General features: G+C 36.9%; 1 protein-coding gene across 4 annotated transcripts in view; it reads right to left on the bottom strand.

The window, feature by feature from the left end:
* The window catches only part of csf1rb (colony stimulating factor 1 receptor, b), a 30,564-nt gene extending 22,152 nt beyond the window's left edge, over positions 1-8,412 (bottom strand). For 2 of the 4 annotated variants that reach the window (XM_048166277.1, XM_048166279.1), the window contains exons 1-2: positions 6,677-7,198; positions 6,044-6,153 (exon numbers count right to left, since the gene is read on the bottom strand). In XM_048166277.1, the coding sequence (XP_048022234.1) occupies positions 6,044-6,104 (61 nt within the window). In that variant the 5' untranslated portion in view covers positions 6,105-6,153; positions 6,677-7,198. Of the gene's footprint in view, positions 1-6,043; positions 6,154-6,676; positions 7,200-8,393 lie in introns of those variants that run through there. The other 2 variants (XM_048166278.1, XM_048166280.1) reach the window with 2 other exon arrangements.
* Between the last annotated feature and the right edge of the window lie 10,176 nt (positions 8,413-18,588).

Below are 18,588 nucleotides of genomic sequence, written 5' to 3'. Positions count from 1 at the left end.
TATAGACTCTTTATTAGTTGCTGATGCAGTGATCATTAATTAATGGTTTAGTTCCTCATGAGTCATACATCGACGCATGATTATCTGTGCAATAGTTAAGCAGGAGTTATTAGAATTATGGAAGTTAAATTACAGGTACAGTAGTGAGTTTGATCAGTGTTTGAGCTAAACTCTCCAGGGCCGGATTTGAGGAACCCTGCAGTATATAAATTAAGTTTATGAAATGATATGGGATTTGACATTAAATACTTTTGGGAAGTTGACATGTTTGTGATATGGTACACTCCTTCTGAAACTATTCTACAAAGCATTTTGCGTGCAGTTTTGTGACCTCGTATTAACTGAGAGATCATATGGAAAGCATTTTAAAATTTTACACTGCAGGAGCTTTTAAATAATCCAGTGAAGGCAAAAAGATGGTTAAAAATGCAAAATATTTTCCAGTAAAATATGTAAACCTCCTTAAAAATGCATTTTTTTTTATTGTAAATGTTATTTTTTTCTTTCTTGAGCATTAATATATTTGAGCATAAACCAGACAAAAAAATGACAACGGGGTCAGAAAAATCAACTTAAAGTTCATAATTATTTTCCAGTAAAATATGTAAACCTCCGGTAAAACTTTTTCTAGTAAAATATATAAGCCTCCTTAAAAATGATTTTTTTTTATGTAAATGTTTTTTTTTCTTTTCTTCTTGAGCATTAATATATTTGAGCATAAACCAGTTTTATTCTCAAAATAAGACAAAAAATGCCAACGGGGTGAGAAAAATCAACTTTAAAGTTCATAATTATTTTCCAGTAAAATATGTAAACCTCTTTAAAAATGCATTTTTATTGTAAATGTTTTTTTTTTTTTTTCTTGAGCATTAATATAGTTTTGAGAATAAGTCAGTTTTATTCTCAAAACAAGACAAAAAATGGCAAAGGTTCTTAATACTTAAAGTTCATAATTATTTCCCAGTAAAATATGAAAATTGTTAAATTTCGAGAAAAAACTCGTTAAATTTCGAGAAAAAAGTCGAAATAAAATGTTGACAATAAACTTGTTAAATTACAGGAAAAAACTTGTTAAATTTCGAGAAAAAAGTCAAAATAAAATGTTGAGAATAAACTCGTTAAATTACAAGAAAAAACTCGTTAAATTTCGAGAAAAAGTTCGAGATAAAATGTTGAGAATAAACTCATTAAATTACAAGAAAAAACTTGTTAAATTTCAAGAAAAAAGTCGAGATAAAATGTTGAGAATAAAGTCATTAAATTACGAGAATAAACTCATTAAATTACGAGAACAAATTCGTTAAATTATGAGAAAAATGTTGTTAAATTTCGAGAAAAAAGTCGAGATAAAATGTTGAGAATAAAGTCATTAAATTACGAGAATAAACTCATTAAATTACGAGAAAAAAGTCGTTAAATTACAAGAAAAAAATCGTTAAATTACGAGAATAAATGTGTTAATTTAATGACTTTATTCTCGTAATTTAACAAGTTTATTCTCAACATTTTATCTCGCCTTTTTTCTTGAAATTTAACGACTTTTTTCTCGTAATTTAATGAGTTTATTCTCAATATTTTATCTCGACTTTTTTCTCAAAATTTAGCGAGTTTTTTCTAGAAATTTAACAACTTTAATCTCGAGATGGTAGATTTTTATTATTGCTTGGCCCTAATCCTCTTCTGTAGTTTTGACCATAAACCAGTTTTATCAACAACAAAAAAATGGCAACGGGGGTGAGAAAAATCAACTTAAAGTTCTTAACCTTTAATCAAAATAACTCCCCCTCCCTTTTGAAATGACATCTCTTCTCTTCTTCGATGGTGTATTTACAACCCGTCACAAGCTATGTTTCCATTCAACTATTTTTATGCACATTTTGGAATATCGCATAAGAAAAACGCTGGAAACAGAAAGATGTGTATAAATTCTAAAAAGTTGTATTAAAAAAATGTATGCGCTCAATTGAGGTGGATACATTTTTCATCCAATAAGACGTGCATAAACTATGATGAAGACATTTACCATCCATTGATGTGCAACATAAACTCAACAGAGGATGTGATTGGATAATTGGACTAACCAGCGGACCAATCACAACCCAGCATCTCAAATGTTGGTGGTTTGGTGGTTCTGAAATGCCTGAGCCAAAGTCTGTCATGAGAATAATTTGACTGAATTCTTTCCCAGAAAAGTCTAACATAATTGTGTTCACACACACCAGCATCTGAACACAACTCATTTATGATGAAGGAAAAACAGCCACAATGGCTTTCCCGATTGCAGATATTTTGCATCAATTTCCCAGGAAGTGACAATTTTGTTCTCTTGAACACATGGGGTAGAAACGTTGCTTTATTTGCAAATGTTTTATGCGATATTCCAATTGTGTGCAAGAGTTAAATTCGCAGCTTTGAATGGAAACACAGCTTGCAGCAATGGCAAACCACAACCATCCAATCAATTCCCGACAGACAAAATCAAGTCCCGCCCCACATTTGTTCTTGTTCCCAAAGCTGTTTCACTCAGATATACTGTATGTCACAATAAAAGGGAAGAAAAGACTATCGCAACTTCCCCTTCATGCCGACTTTTATTTAACATACACAGCAAAATCTCCAGAGTTAAAACAACTCTGCTCAGAGAACATATAAGAGTTAAAATAACACTGAATCAGAGTTAAATTTAATGAGATAGCATGCTGTTTGTGGAGTAGTTTAATCAGATCTTGAGAGATTTTATGTCTTTTATCTTCAGTTGATTTCATCTAAGGCTGTGGCTGAAGTCAGTTGTAGTTCTTGTGTTTCTCTTCAGTGATTCTGCTTGTTAACATCAGGTGTTCATCACTAATGCTCAATCATAACGTAATTAATCACTTAATTATCTAATTAACTCTGCTTCAGTGTTGTTACTTTAACATTAAGTAGAGAAGGGACCATATGTAATCTGAGCAGAGTTGATTTAACTCTGGGGATTTTGCTGTGTACAAGTCTTGTTAAATTTCACAGTTTTGCTTCTCAAGAATATTTATCTCGTTTTAAGGATGGTTAGATATTTTTTACTGGAAAACAAGATGTTTATAGTTCATAGTTTCTGCTCCACAAAAAGAAGAACATCCTGATTATATCTCGTTCAGAAAATGTACAGGGACTAAGATGTAAGTGTTTCTTTACACATGCATACACTTAAAGTCTTGATGGACATCATGCTTCAATCACATTTACTAGTGGTGTTGAACTGAGGTGGACATCTCAATGTGGTTCGTGCAAAATTTAAGGCTAGTTCCAGTGTGAAGTAGCGGAAATTGCAAGACACGACTTTGGATCACTGTTTTTGCAACAACACAGGGTCTTGACACAATTTTGAAGAAGGGGCCCGAACATTATTTTTAACTTTAGAAAGGGGAAACGAGAGAAAGCCATGAGATGGCTTTATATGAAGGGGGGAAATGTCTGAAACATTCTAGAAGCAGCCCCTTTGATTGGGTCCCTCAGGAAACACATTGCACCGGTGGCCCATTGCACAGCCACATCCCAGGGGTCTGTTTCCCATTCCCACTTTCACTTCTGCTTTGTGTCGGACAGGACACACCAAAGCTAGACAGGACTGTTACAAAGTTGGCCATCAAAGCCACAAACATAACACACCTGTCTTAAAAACATTTTATTTCCCATGTACACAATTCAAGCATAGTATTCAAAAACATGATGCACATTATTGTTACTGAAGGCATATTTTAAGAATTGTTTCAGACAGCATACAAAATATCTCTTAAATTGCTTTCAAAAGGAGGCAAAATGAGTCGCAATGAGCACATTTTCAAAAATGAGTTATTGTTATTCTCACATTCTCTATTAAAAAAAAATGATGTACGATTTGTTGGAATTCGACAGCTACACCTGTTTGAAGTCGATTGAGCAAAGGCAGTTTTGAGAAAAATCGAGTTAAAGTTTTCTGAAGGCTCCAAAATAAAATCACCTTAAAAGCCCTGGTAATACCACCACATTTGGCGGTGACAATATAATGCTACACATCAGATTTTCCCCCAACTGTCAACCAAACGCTCACTTAGATGAACAGATAATGTTTGTGTGAATACTCGCCAAGATATATATACATGCGTAGGCTATATCAGGATTGCGTGCTGTCTGAGGCGTCTTTGTGCGCATGCTTCGGATCTGTCAGTCAAGATCGTTTTGTTTACATCAGCATTAGTTTGACAAACACATTTCATTGGCTCGAGAATTTGCTATAAATATATCTCACGCTATGAAGCATTAGTTAGGCATTAGTAAATAGTCAATTCATCATTTATAAAGCATTAATAGACATTAGTAAGCGTTTATAAATACAGCTATAAATGTTTGTTCTTGATTTATAAGCATATCTATAATGTGTTTAATAATTGTATTTTCATACTTTATTAATGATCAATTTATCATTTCTAAATTATGTATTAGATTATTCACAAACCAGTAATTTAGGAGTTGTCAGTAGTTCATAAGATCATTTAGGAAGTGTAAGTAAATGATTAATAAACTATTTGTTAATGTACATTAATGCATCTTATTATTTAGACATATAGTAATAGTTAATTAGTGTGTTAATAAATGCTTTATTAACACATATTTCTAGTGTCAAAACTATCTCAGTACTAACTTTAAAACATTAGAGAACAGCAGTGCAGAAGATCACTGAATCTTTAAATCTCATTTATAAAAGCTTTACAAAGCATAAATAGTCCTCACTTTAGATGAGCTCACAAAAATAGTTAACTGACCGCTTCTGAATGTTTTATAATTACCTGAATTAATCATGAATTACAGTAGGAATATGTGTTAATAAAGCATTTATTAACTCACTGAGTAACTATTACTATAAGTCTAAATAATAAGATGCATAAATGTACATTTAAATATTTTATTAATCATTTACTTACACTTCCTAAATGATCTTATGAACCACTGACAACTCCTAAATAACTGGTTTGTAAATAATTTAATACATAATTTAGAAATGATAAATTGATTATTAATAAAGTATAAAAAATACAATTATTAAACACATTATTGATATGCTTATAAATCAAGAACAAGCATTTATAGCTGTATTTATAAATGCTTACTAATGTCTATTAATGCTTTATAAGTGATGAATTAACTATTAACTAATGCTTCATAGCGTGCAGTTATTATAAAGTGTTACCCAAAGTTGAAATGTGAAATGTTGAAAAGTGGTCCAGAAGCGAGCAGAGAAAAACGGCATTGTTCATGGTCAAAGGAAAGGTGCTCCTCTCAGAAAACATACAAATAAACAAACTTTTAGATGTTTAATTGCTATTTGGATCACTAGACGAGGCTTAATGAACTAATTTTTGTGAAAAAATCTATTTTGACCAAAACTGACATTTTTTTCACTTGTTTTGCCTGTAGCTCAAAGTTAGCCTGTGCAGATTCTGACTCATTTTGCCAGCATGGGTCATATATATATATATATATATATATATATATATATATATATATATATATATATATATATATATATAGTAGTCATCATTTGAAGTGGATCAAAAAAATTTCATCAAAGTTGTCCTAGGATCTAAGTTGTCCTAAGAAGGTTTTAAGACAACTTTGATGAAAGGTTATGATCCACTTCAAATGTTGACTACTGTATATATATATATATATATATATATATATATATATATATATATATATATATATATATATATATATATATTTTGTGTGTGTGTGTGAAGAAAATGAACACAGGATGTTTGGAATTATTGGAAGAATCATTTAACAGCATACAGAATTAGAATTAGTCCTAAATAAATAGTGCATTAAAGTACATCTTAACATTTCATCTTTATTTCTTTTTGCCTTTCACAACTGGACATTAACAATCCATTCCCTGCAGGCTAATGCCTTTTGCAAATTAAGCCTTCCTAAGCATAATATCAGGGTGATGCCATGTGTAAGATTTGATTTCTTGCAGAAGAGGAGGTCTAATTTTACACATCTATAGAAATAAGAATTGACTCACCTTTAGCCATACAAGGCAGTACAGCAACAAAGAGGGTGATACAGAGCATCCTCCGGTTCATCTTTGTCACGTTTGGGTTGGTACAAACTGTGGTCTGCTTGTCTGAAACACTACAGGAAAACTGGCTTAGGTGTGATGACACAATTTACTAAAACCTCGTGCATTAACTTCCTCTCCAGACTTATGAACTTTGAGCCCACTGAAAAAGCAACTTAGGCTTTTTCGTAAATCATATTTTTCTGTGCATCAGATTTCAATGAGGCATTATTTGCATTTGTTTAAATTAGTACTGACATTTTAAAAGTGGTTACTATTGCATCATTAAATAAATATATCCAAATAAGTAATATCATTATGTCATTAAGAAGACTGCATGGCAGAAGAAATAAGAATGAGCTATAGTTTAAGTTACTATAAATCAATTAACAACTTGTGTAGCAAAAATGAAGGTCATTAATACACTGATGAGCCAAAACATTATGACCAGTCACAAGTGAAGCAAATATCATTGCAGGAATAAAGATCTGAGTGATTTTGTTATGGCAGATTGTTATGGAAAGGCGACTGGGTCAGATTATTTCTGAAACGGCTAGGTTTGGGTGTCGCTCTCGGTCAGCAGTGGTGAGAATTTACCATCAGTGGTCTGAGGAGGGACAAACCACAAACCGGCGATAGTGTCAGAACTGGACCTTGGAGCAGTGGAATATGGTTGCCTGGTCCAATGCTCTGGGCAAGGTTCTGCTGGGAAACCCTGGGTCCGGCCATTCGTGTGGACGTAAATTTAACATGTGCCACCTTCCTAAACGCTGTTGCAAACCAGGTCCAGGAAAAGCGTCAGTTGGGTATGGCAGGATGTGGCGGCTGCCATACCTTTTCTGCTTGGTCAGGTCAATGAAAAGTAGTAGGGGTGTAACGGTACACAAAAATGACGGATCGGTATGTACCCCAGTTTTGAAGTCACAGTTCGGTACAGCAGGGTGAGAAAAATGTTCAAAAAAAAATGTTTTATTAAACAGCAATTTACTGAGCAAACTGTGCCTTTGTCTTTAAATTCATTCAATTATAATTAAAAATCTATCTCAGCTAATGCTGTAAACTAAATAGGGAGCCCTTACTTGCACAATACTATAATATTAAAGGGTTAGTTCACACAAAAATGAAAATTCTGTCATTTATTACTCACTCTCATGCCGTTCCACACCCATAAGACCTTCATTCATCTTCAGAACACAAATTAAGATATTTTTGATGAAATCCGATGGCTCCTTGAGGCCTGCATAGGGAGCAATGACATTTCCTCTCTCAAGATCCATTAATGTACTAAAAACATATTTAAATCAGTTCATGTGAGTACAGTGGTTCAATATTAATATTATAAAGTAATATTATAAAATGGCAGATTTCAAAACACTGCTTCAGGAAGCTTCGGAGCATAATGAATCAGTGTGTCGAATCAGTGGTTCGGAGCGCCAAAGTCACGTGATTTCAGCAGTTTTCCCGGTTTGACACGCGATCCGATTCATGATTCGACACGCTGATTCAGAAGCTTCCTGAAGCAGTGTTTTGAAATCGGTCATCACTAAATAAGTCATTATTTTGTTTGTTTTTTGGCACACCAAAAATATTCTCGTCACTTTATAATATTAATATTGAACCACTGTACTCACATGAACTGATTTAAATATGTTTTTAGTACATTAATGGATCTTGAGAGAGGAAATGTCATTGCTGGCTATGGAGGCCTCACTGAGCCATCAGATTTTATCAAAAATATCTTAATTTGTGTTCTGAAGATGAACGAAGGTCTTACGGGTAATAAATGACATTATTTTCATTTTTGGGTGAACTAACCCTTTAACAACAGAGCCCAAACTATTAAATCCAGTTGCTATTTATTTTTAGATATAATAATCAACACTCAAATAATAATATTAAAAACACTGTATGTAAGCATGTAGCCTACACTGCACATAAGGCAGTTTTTGCATTAACTTCTATATCTAATTATAAAATTATGTTTCTCCAATTTGTTGTTGAACTATAATCATTTATACAGTGGCTGTCATAACTTGTTTTCATGATGGATTATTTAAACATATATTAAATAATTAAGACATCACTAACAGGTTAAGTAAAATATAATTAATATATAGGCTAATACAGTGCATATATTTAGCAAAACAGTTCATTTCTCTAGTGAACTAACAAGCTGTGGACACTGAATAGCTTTTCTGAGGTAAATGTAATAGCCTGCTATGTGACATATTGTTTACAAACTGTTTCCATGGCTGAAACACTGAATGAGCGATATGATATGTTTTAGTAAGCTGTACTGTATCTTTCGACATACCTTCAGATGTTCATCCATGTTTATTCTGTAACTAGTACTACATTGTATTACCGCGCGCCCCCTTCTGGATTGGAGTGTGAATCGCCTGTGACCGACATGAACTGAACCGTGACGTCTGTACCGTACGGCTGGAGATGAATGTAGGCTACCTTTACATCCCCACAAAATAGTATATTTTATTGCAGGATTAACAGAGTTAGGCTATAGGAATAAGTGTAACATATAATTTGTAATTAATTTAGTTTTTTTCAATCGATTTGACACATTTCTCCAAACTCATACAGTTCTCAAAACAGTTAACTCAGTGATCTGAACACTATAATTGTCTTAAACAGTTTGTACGTTTTCACTCATTTCACACAAATTGCAAATCATGTGAATCATTTTCTCAAAACACTACGCACAAAATTCTCAGATGTTTTCATAGTAGTTACAGTTTTTCTCAATCGATTTGACACATTTCTCCAAAGTAATGTACCTGCTCTCAAAACAGTTAACACTGATCCAAACACCTTAGCCAAACAGTTTAACTTTACTCCAAAATAAAGCACTGCATTTCTTTCTAGTAATGCATTTATTAAAAGTAAACACTAACATCAAAACTACAAGTGTATTCTCTAATGATTTTACACTTTCAGCTGTAGATGTACAAATACACTAACGGAAATACAGGTTTATTGTAATGTTTTTTCCAACATTATATGGGTCATTGAGCAAATAAAGAGGAAAAAAAATGTTATATGGGTCATTGAGCAAATAAAGCTTCAAAAAGGTATTTTGTTAAATCCAAAGTCCCCCGTATACCCTGCTCTCTCCACCTCACCAGTGTCCTCCACTATACTCAGCTCTTCTCCTATCCTTCTTTTTTACTTCCTCCTCTCTTTATGATCTCTTTCTATATGTTCCACTCTTCCTTTCGTTCTCATCACACCCTTCCTCTACCCACACCACCTTTATGCTTACACATCTTTAATGTCCCCTTCTCTTGCATATTCTTATTCCTTTCTTGCTCTATTTATACTTTCCCTTTCATACTTTCTCTGTTACATAATGCAATTATGATAAATGCGTAAACATTTGTGAAAACTGCATGTCCTGTGTTATGTGTATTATTAATCAAGCAGATATCAGTTTGGGGCTAGTTTTTATAATTTATTATCTATTTATGTGTGGCTTCCTAACTTTATGCTTGCAGGTTAACATAGAAGTGTTTGTTTAATTATTCATAACACAACAATAAATGTCTTTATAGAAATGTTCTTATATATTGTCATGAAAAAGACATAAAATTGTCTCTTCATTTTAAATGGACAGCACTACATTTAATCGTGTTGCAACTTGAAAAATGTGTTTTATTGAGGTCTAAAAAGTTAAAGCATTTCACAGATTTCTTTGTATAATAGTTATATAAAACTGTGCACTGATCAATGCATTTATTTACATTCAAAGGATAAAAAAATAGAATTAAAATATTCCTTGTCATGTGTTAACATTAATATCACAGCCTTCATCTTTCGGTCAAAATGGCTGATAGTTCAGTATTTGCTGTTAGTCTCCCGAGCATCATAAATTCATGAGCATGTTTGCTCAGAATGACTTGATCTCCATATGTACAAAGTTTTGAGAAATTTGTATTGACAGCAAGATAATTAACACTTTCAAATGCCCAGAAAGGTACTAAAGACATATTTAAAACATGTGACTACAGTGGATCAACCTTAATGTTATGAAGTGACGAGAATAATTTTAGTGCACCAAAAATAACAAACAGTGATGGGTGATTTCAAAACACTGCTTCATGAAGCTTTACAAATCTTTTGTTTCGAATCAGTGGTTTGGATCACGTATCAAATTGCCAAAGTCACGTGAACTATTGAAATTTCGAAACACTTATGATGTGACAAAGCCTCGTTTACTGAAATCACGTGACTTTGGCGCTCCCAACCACTGATTCGAAAGAAAAGATTTGCGAAGCAGTGTTTTGAAATCGCCCATTGTTGATTTGTGTTTTATTTTTTATATGTGCTGTATTTTTGCTGCCAAATTATTCTTGAATACCAATTAGAGGTATTTTGTCACAGTGTGATGAACTGATCTCACTTGTGTTCACTGGGCAGAAAAGTAGTGTGTATTTGCATGTTTTGTGTGTTATCTGAGCTCAAAGTTTGATTTTGACAGAAGTGAATAAGTTTTTAACTGAAATATTTGATTTTTACATGAAAGTTTGATGTTTGTAAGTTGGTGTGTAGTTACAGATTGTGTTTATGAAATTCTATTTCATGCATTCTGACTTATTTACACTGTTAAAGAGTTGGATTCTCTTGCTAAACATGGCCAAAGTTTCAAAACATGAATTGCACGTATGATGGGAGTATTTCTGTGCCAAATACACTGCACGTATGTTTGTTTGTTCCCAGAATTTCTGTGATGAATATTTTGCAAACAAGTCCCAGTTCGACGCTGGATTTGCCGATCGAGGACAGTGAGTAAAAATACATCAAATATCAGTGACAATCGGCACGCAAGTGCATATAATGTAAACAACACGAACGTTTTTCCCCTTTTTATTAAATGATGTCGCAGCTTGCAGATGATCTCTACGCAAAAGCTGAAAAAGACTCTTTAGCTCTGCCCACGGCAGGCATGCCTCCAGGAGCTCAGCTTTTTTCAGAAAGACTCGGTACAGTGTATCTATCTTTTATAAATGTGATAAAACTAAAGACTTTTCGCAGATATGAAGGATGCAATATTACTCTATAGGTACTCAAGATTAACATGACATTGTGTGTGATATGTACCAATTAAAGTTGTGAGACGATGGTGAATTGTTTCATGAATTGTGTGTTAGCAACTGAGAAAAACTGTAACATGCGGAGATCAGTCATAGCGCCCTACTGTGAAGAAATACACCCAATATTGTTTAGTAATACTTTATTAATGTCACTGTTATATTCAGACTGAATACAGTTCAGTTATTTAAGTGGATGTTTATATTTGTGGAACACATGTTTGTATGTATTACATTTATTTCTCTAGTGTTCAATTTGTTACAGAACCACACATGTACACTCATGCAAGTCTTCAGTAAACTAAGAAAGAATCTAGACACTAATTTATGAGAGATAAACCCTTTTGTGGAGGAGGGGGTTACTTTTGTTTTTGGTTTGGAATCTTTTCTTGGAATTACCTTTTGACGTCTCGGTCATTTTTGGTGCTAATTCTTCCCTCTTAGCCCAGCTCTCTTCATCAAATTACATTCTTTGTTGGTCTCATTGGCCTCACTAGCTTCAGTAGGAGATTTTCTGATAGATTGTGGTTAATTACTATATCCGTCTTTGTGGGAGCAATCAAAGTCCCTTAAAGGGAACCCCTGGTGTTAAGACTTGTATGGCTTAATATAGCGTAAATGATGTCTCTTACTGAAATATGTAGTAGAAAACCCATGAATATTTACGTTATTTAAAAAATTCATGATATATTTGTTTTGGCGCACAGTGCGTTCTATGTCGATGACGTCGAATGGTTGCACTCAGTGATCTACTGAGACTGTCCTGTTGCTATTTTTAATGCAACACAACTCAGAAAATAATATATGATGCCACATTGTGCAGCTTTTGGTTGTAATTTTCAGTCAATGAGCCACAAGAGAAGTGATGTAAGTCTTTACTGCTTTACTAGCGATAGGAAGAGGAGAAAAGAAAGGGAAGTTGTGAAGAATGGACGAATAAATCTCCCTAAAGAACCACATCTTTGTTCTCTCCAATTTAAGCCTGATGACTTTAATACTTTTCATTTGCATGTGTTGGTGTAACGGTAATCTAGTAACACATAGAGGTCTTAATATCTGCTAGGTTCCTTTTAAAACACGATCAGCCTTTTCAATTTGAGCCAGAGCTCAAAATTAGTGAGGATGAAAACATCGAAGACGTGTAATGTTTCTGTGGCTATTCGAATTACTGTTGTATGACTGACGTGTACAAAGCCTCACCTGAATGCATTACACACAGTTAAACAAGCTGAGAAGATGCTACTGTTTTACGCTATCACAGATATCTCGTGCATCACGGCACACACAAGCTTTGAGGCAGTCTGTCTCAATCGAGATGTGTTATAGGCTTATTATCATCAGTCTCCATGACAGGCACAGCATTTGGTTAAAGCCTAAATTTATATCCATCACCAACTGTAAGCTCTTTCAGCTGTGGTCTACTAAAAGCCTCAAAGGCACCAGGGCTAAAGTAAAGAGAACAAAGACGTGGATCTTTAGGAAGTTTTATTTGTCCACATTCTTCACAACTTCCCTTTCTTTTCTCCTCTTATCGCTAGTAATGCAGTAAAGACTTACAAACCCAATTCCAAAAAAGTTGGGACACTGTACAAATTGTGAATAAAAACAGAATGCAATGATGTGGAAGTTTCAAATTTCAATATTTTATTCAAAATACAACATAGATGACATATCAAATGTTTAAACTGAGAAAATGTATCATTTTAAAGGAAAAATAAGTTGATTTTAAATTTCATGGCATCAACACATTGTCACAGTTCCCTTGTCTCCCGGACTCCATTTCCCATGATCCTCCTGTTTCATGACTCACTCCATTCACTCCCTGTCCGTTCTTAATGTTGTGTTACGTGTGTCATGCTATGTTCTATTATGTTCTATTCCTGGATTGCTAATAAAACCCATCATTTGTGGATATCCGTACTCGCCTCATCTCTCTGCAACAGCACCCGTAACAGAAGAACGGACCTAAACCGCTGGAGATCCGCTACAAGATGGGCTTATTCGCTATCTCCCAGACTCCTACTTCTCCCATGCCTCCCACGCAAGAGTCTGCAAGGATTCACCTCATTGGGCTACTGCAGGACGACCGTTCGCTGGAGAGGTATGTGGAGGAGTTTGTCGAGTTGGCTTTTCAGACAAATTGGCCAGATGCGTGTTTAAACACCCTTTTTCTGGAGGGGCTGGACGAATGCACTTTGACGAACCTGACGATTATGTTTCCTTAAGCGATACTATTAATTTTGTATTTAAATGGCTCCAAATTTGTTGTCAAAGAGGTTCCGGAAACTATGTGCATGTCTCGTCCAGCTCTCCCAGAAATACGGGCGGCCTGGCCAGTTTGTCAGTCTCCATCTTCCTCCACATACCCCTCCAGTGAACTTTACACCTTTGTCCTGCCGGACTCACAACCCTCTGAGTCCGGGCGTTCTAAGAGGAAGAAGAGGAGTAAGGCCAAGCCCTCTCCAGTCTCCGCAGACCCCGCTCCAGTCTTTGCTGAGCCAGCACCCACCTCTCACGAACAGCCAAGGGATACTAACTGGCTGATAGACTTTTGGACCGAACCAGTAGCTCCAGCCCTCTCAGAGCCAGTTTCTCCAGTCTCTGCCAAGCGAGTTTCTCCAGTCTCCACCGAGCCCTCTGCCCCAGCCGCCGCCGAGCCCCGAGCCAGCCGCCGCCGCTCCAGCCGCCGCCGAGCCAGTATCTCCAGTCTCAGCCGAGCCAGTATCTCCAGTCAGCCGCCGCTGAGCCAGTATCTCCAGTCAGCCGCCGCAGAGTCAGTATCTCCAATCTCTGCCACCGCCGAGCCACCTACAGTAGCCGCTGCCAAGCACGCTCCAACCCACGAACCCACTCCGTTCCTTAAACTTCTACTGAGCCCCCTTAATTATTTTTTTGGGGGGGAGCTAATTTCCAGTGGGTGGGGAACATGTGGGCGGGGTTTCCGGGGCTCCTGACCCTCTGTGGCCAGCCAAGGCTCCTGACCCTCCGTGGCCATCCAAGGCTCCTGACCCTCCATGGCCAGCCAAGGCTCCTGACCCTCCGTGGCCATCCAAGGCTCCTGACCCTCCGTGGCCATCCAAGGCTCCTGACCCTCAATGGCCTGCCAAGGCTCCTGACCCACCATGGCCTGCCAAGGCTCCTGACGCGCCATGGCCTGCCAGGGCTCCTGACCCCCTTGTCTCCCGGACTCATTTCCCATGATCCTCCTGTTTCCACAACTGCACTCACTTCCCTCGTCATCTCCCCATCATCACGGTTCACCTGCACCTGGACTCCCTCATCAGCACTGCCTTTATAATGGACTCACTCCCTTCACTCCCTGTCCGTTCTTAATGTTGTGCTACGTGTGTCATGCTATGTTCTATTATGTTCTTTTCCTGGTTTGCTAATAAAACCCATCATTTGTGGATATCCGTACTCGCCTCATCTCTCCTGCAACAGCACCCGTAACACACATCTCAAAAAAGTTGGGACAAGGCCATGTTTACCACTGTGTGGAATCCCCTCTTCTTTTTATAACAGTCTGCAAATGTCTGGGGACTAAGGAGACAAGTTGCTCAAGTTTAGGAATAGGAATGTTGTCCCATTCTTGCCTAATACAGGCTTCTAGTTGCTCAACTGTCTTAGGTCTTCTTTGTCGCATCTTCCTCTTTATGATGCGCCAAATGTTTTCTATGGGTGAAAGATCTGGACTGCAGGCTGGCCATTTCAGTACCCGGATCCTTCTACGCCGCCATGATGTTGTAATTGATGCAGTATGTGGTCTGGCATTTTCATGTTGGAAAATGCAAGGTCTTCCCTGAAAGAAACGACGTCTGGATGGGAGCATATGTTGTTCTAGAACTTGGATATACATTTCAGCATTGATGGTGCCTTTCCAGATGTGTAAGCTGCCCATGCCACACGCACTCATGCAACCCCATACCATCAGAGATGCAGGCTTCTGAACTGAGTGCTGATAACAACTTGGGTTGTCCTTGTCCTCTTTAGTCCGGATGACATGGCGTCCCAGTTTTCAAAAAGGAACTTCGAATTTTGATTCGTCTGACCACAGAACAGTTTTCCACTGTGCCACAGTCCATTTTAAATGAGCCTTGGCCCAGAGAAAACGCCTGCTCTTCTGGATCATGTTTAGATATGGCTTCTTTTTTGACCTGTAGAGTTTTAGCCAGCAACGGCGAATGGCATGGTGGATTGTGTTCACCGACAATCTCTTTCTGGAAGTATTCCTGAGCCCATGTTGTGATTTCCATTACAGTAGCATTCCTGTATGTGATGCAGTGCCGTCTAAGGGCCCAAAGATCACAGGCATCCAGTATGGTTTTCCGGCCTTGACCCTTACGCACAGAGATTGTTCCAGATTCTCTGAATCTTTGGATGATATTATGCACTGTAGATGATGATAACTTCAAACTCTTTGCAATTTTTCTCTGAGAAACTCCTTTCTGATATTGCTCCACTATTTTTCGTCGCAGCATTGGGGGAATTGGTGATCCTCTGCCCATCTTGACTTCTGAAAGACACTGCCACTCTGAGAGGCTCTTTTTATACCCAATCATGTTGCCAATTGACCTAATAAGTTGCAAATTGGTCCTCCAGCTGTTCCTTATATGTACATTTAACTTTTCCGGCCTCTTATTGCTACCTGTCCCAACTTTTTTGGAATGTGTAGCTCTCATGATATCCAAAATAAGCCAATATTTGGCATGACATTTAAAAATGTCTCACTTTCAACATTTGATATGTTATCTATATTCTATTGTGAATAAAATATAAGTTTATGAGATTTGTAAATTATTGCATTCCTTTTTTATTCACAATTTGTACAGTGTCCCAACTTTTTTGGAATCGTTTGTACATCACTTCTCTTGTGGCTCATTGACTGAAAATTACAACCAAAATCTGCACAATGTGGCATCGTATAATACATTCCAAGTTGTGTTGTGGTAAAAATAGCCATAGAGTAATCTACGTCAACGACATAGAACGCACTGTGTGTCACAGACACGTCAGGTTCCACCTCACTCCCTTACCCACGCACTCAATCACCAGCATACTAATCACCGCCACCTGAAGATCATCAACAACATCATTACCACCACTATAAAGCCACCACACTCACACACACTCACTGTCCAGTCTCGTTTGCACTACAGCACATGTATGCTTACCTTAAGGACTCCCAACGACATACTTACCTGCTCCAGCGATCTCCTTCATCTCCTTCGTCTCCTGTTCTCCTTGTGTGCCTACCTACCTGCCTGTGTGTGTGAGTGTCTCCGTCGTCTCCCTCCAGTGCATCTCTCCTCCAGCATCTGCAAGTTTAAAAAGGACAGTATTACATTCCATTCATCTCTCAAGAACCACATATCTGCTTGCTATCACCCAGTGCTCTGCTAATTGTGAAATAAAACTTACCTGGATTGCTTTTACCTCTGTCTCTGTTGTAACACTGTGCGCCTAAATAAAATAATGCCGCTCATTGTCCAAATATGTATAAAACAATGTGGACTTTTTAAATAATGTAAATCTTTCATGGGTTTTCTACTACATATTTCAGTAAGAGACATCATTTACATTATATTAAGCCCTACAAGTCTTAATACCAGAGGTTCCCGTTTAAGACAAGTCATTTCACTCAGCGGCCATCTTTGAATCATCTCTCAGGCATGCAAGTGCAGCTCCTATCTCTTTGAATGGGGAAACATCAAATTCTCCAATGCTATTCGCCAAGCTTTCGATTAAATTTCATATTTGAAATCACCAATGAAATCTGACAACAACTGTCTCATAAATGTTGTCTCTCAACGCTCAAATCATGACAAAAAACAACATTTTTCAGGCTGGATCAAGCACGCATCTTTATAATAACCGGAGCTTCTAATGGCCGCTGCAGTGACGTGATGACTTTACCAATCAGCGACTGGCTCTTATTTAGAAGGCGGGACTTATTCCGCCATATTGCATGTTGCATTTTCTCCCATTCATAATAATACGAGTGCACCGTCTTTCTATATTTGGAGCAAAACACTGTACAAGTTAATTAACAAATTAATAAGTCTGTACAAATTCTCTCATTTGTAAAGATTGGATGTTTTTACAATACCAGATCATCTTTGTCCATTGTACACTTTCTCAAATTCTTGACTTCCAGAGAGTAGTACATACTTCTCTGATCTTCATCATTCTTTGTTTCAACTATCACTTTTACCTCTTTGTATAGAGATTTGTAAGATTTGTATATGGATTTCTGCCCACAATTTGCAGACCTCCTCCTTTTTTCATCCATCACAGTGGTCTCCATTTGTTCTATCCTTAATGATAAAGGTTTCAAGAACATTAAAGCTTTTTTAAAATTCTGCTAAGCAAGCAAAACAGCACAAAGTGCCTGAAAACTTTTCAAAATTGCAGCATCTGTTTACTGTGTTCTGCAATCTGCAAAGGTAGAGAACTCTTGTCATAACCCTTCTTTCTGATACTGACATCCTTCATAATAACATGTGCAGAGCATAGATGTAAAGCAGTACTTGTCTTCATTTCTGCCCATGTCTCTCACATACAGCATAGATCTTTTCCCAGAACAAATCTACTTTCTCTGTTGAAGGCAGGAACTCCTTCCTGCACCAAGGCCTGGCTGTCGTTAGTTTCCACTTCCTGTATTTTGAGGGTGGTGTACTTTGGCAGTTTCAGCTGAAACTGCATCAGCCAAAGTGGAAGAGATAGATGTCCATTACTGAGTATTTCGCAAACAGGAAGAGGTGAAGCATCTCTACCTCCTCCAGGCGAGATGAGAGCCTAAAACAGCACAGTGTTCTGATATCTTTGATACCACACTTCCGGCTACATATAAATACATAGCACAGGTGCTTTCCTCATGCACCAACATGCTAAAGGCCCAAAGAACAAACTGATATGATATAATTTCTAACAAAATCAGGCTAAAATAAAGTTGATTTTGTGTTCGTTTCAGGAGTTTTGCCAATTGGTAAAAACCTTCAAACTCCCATTGGTCCATGATGATTATGTAATAGGTAGGTGTGCATACAGGCTCCGCCTTCTTTCACGTGGAACTCTTTTCTGGTTCATTTCTTCTGTTGAGTCCGTCGAGGTCAGATGTCTGCAGATGAAAACACGAACACACTGGAGAGTCACTTTATAGTGAAGTTGTGCTTCTGATGACACTGTTTTTCATGTTTAATACTGTAAAACTGCTTGTTTTTTAAGGGATAGTTCACCCAAAAATGAAAATTACCCCATAAATTACTCAGCCTCAAGCCATCCTAGGTATATATGACTATCTTCTCTCAGACGAACAAAATTTAGAGTTATATTAAAAAATATCCTGGCTCTTCCAAGCTTTATAATAGTAGTGAATGGTGTTCGAGATTTTGAAGCCCAAAAAAGCAC

This window comes from Megalobrama amblycephala, linkage group LG18 (genome assembly GCF_018812025.1).
Source record: "Megalobrama amblycephala isolate DHTTF-2021 linkage group LG18, ASM1881202v1, whole genome shotgun sequence".
NCBI lineage: Eukaryota > Metazoa > Chordata > Actinopteri > Cypriniformes > Xenocyprididae > Megalobrama > Megalobrama amblycephala.
This window is presented reverse-complemented; position numbering and strand designations above follow the sequence as displayed.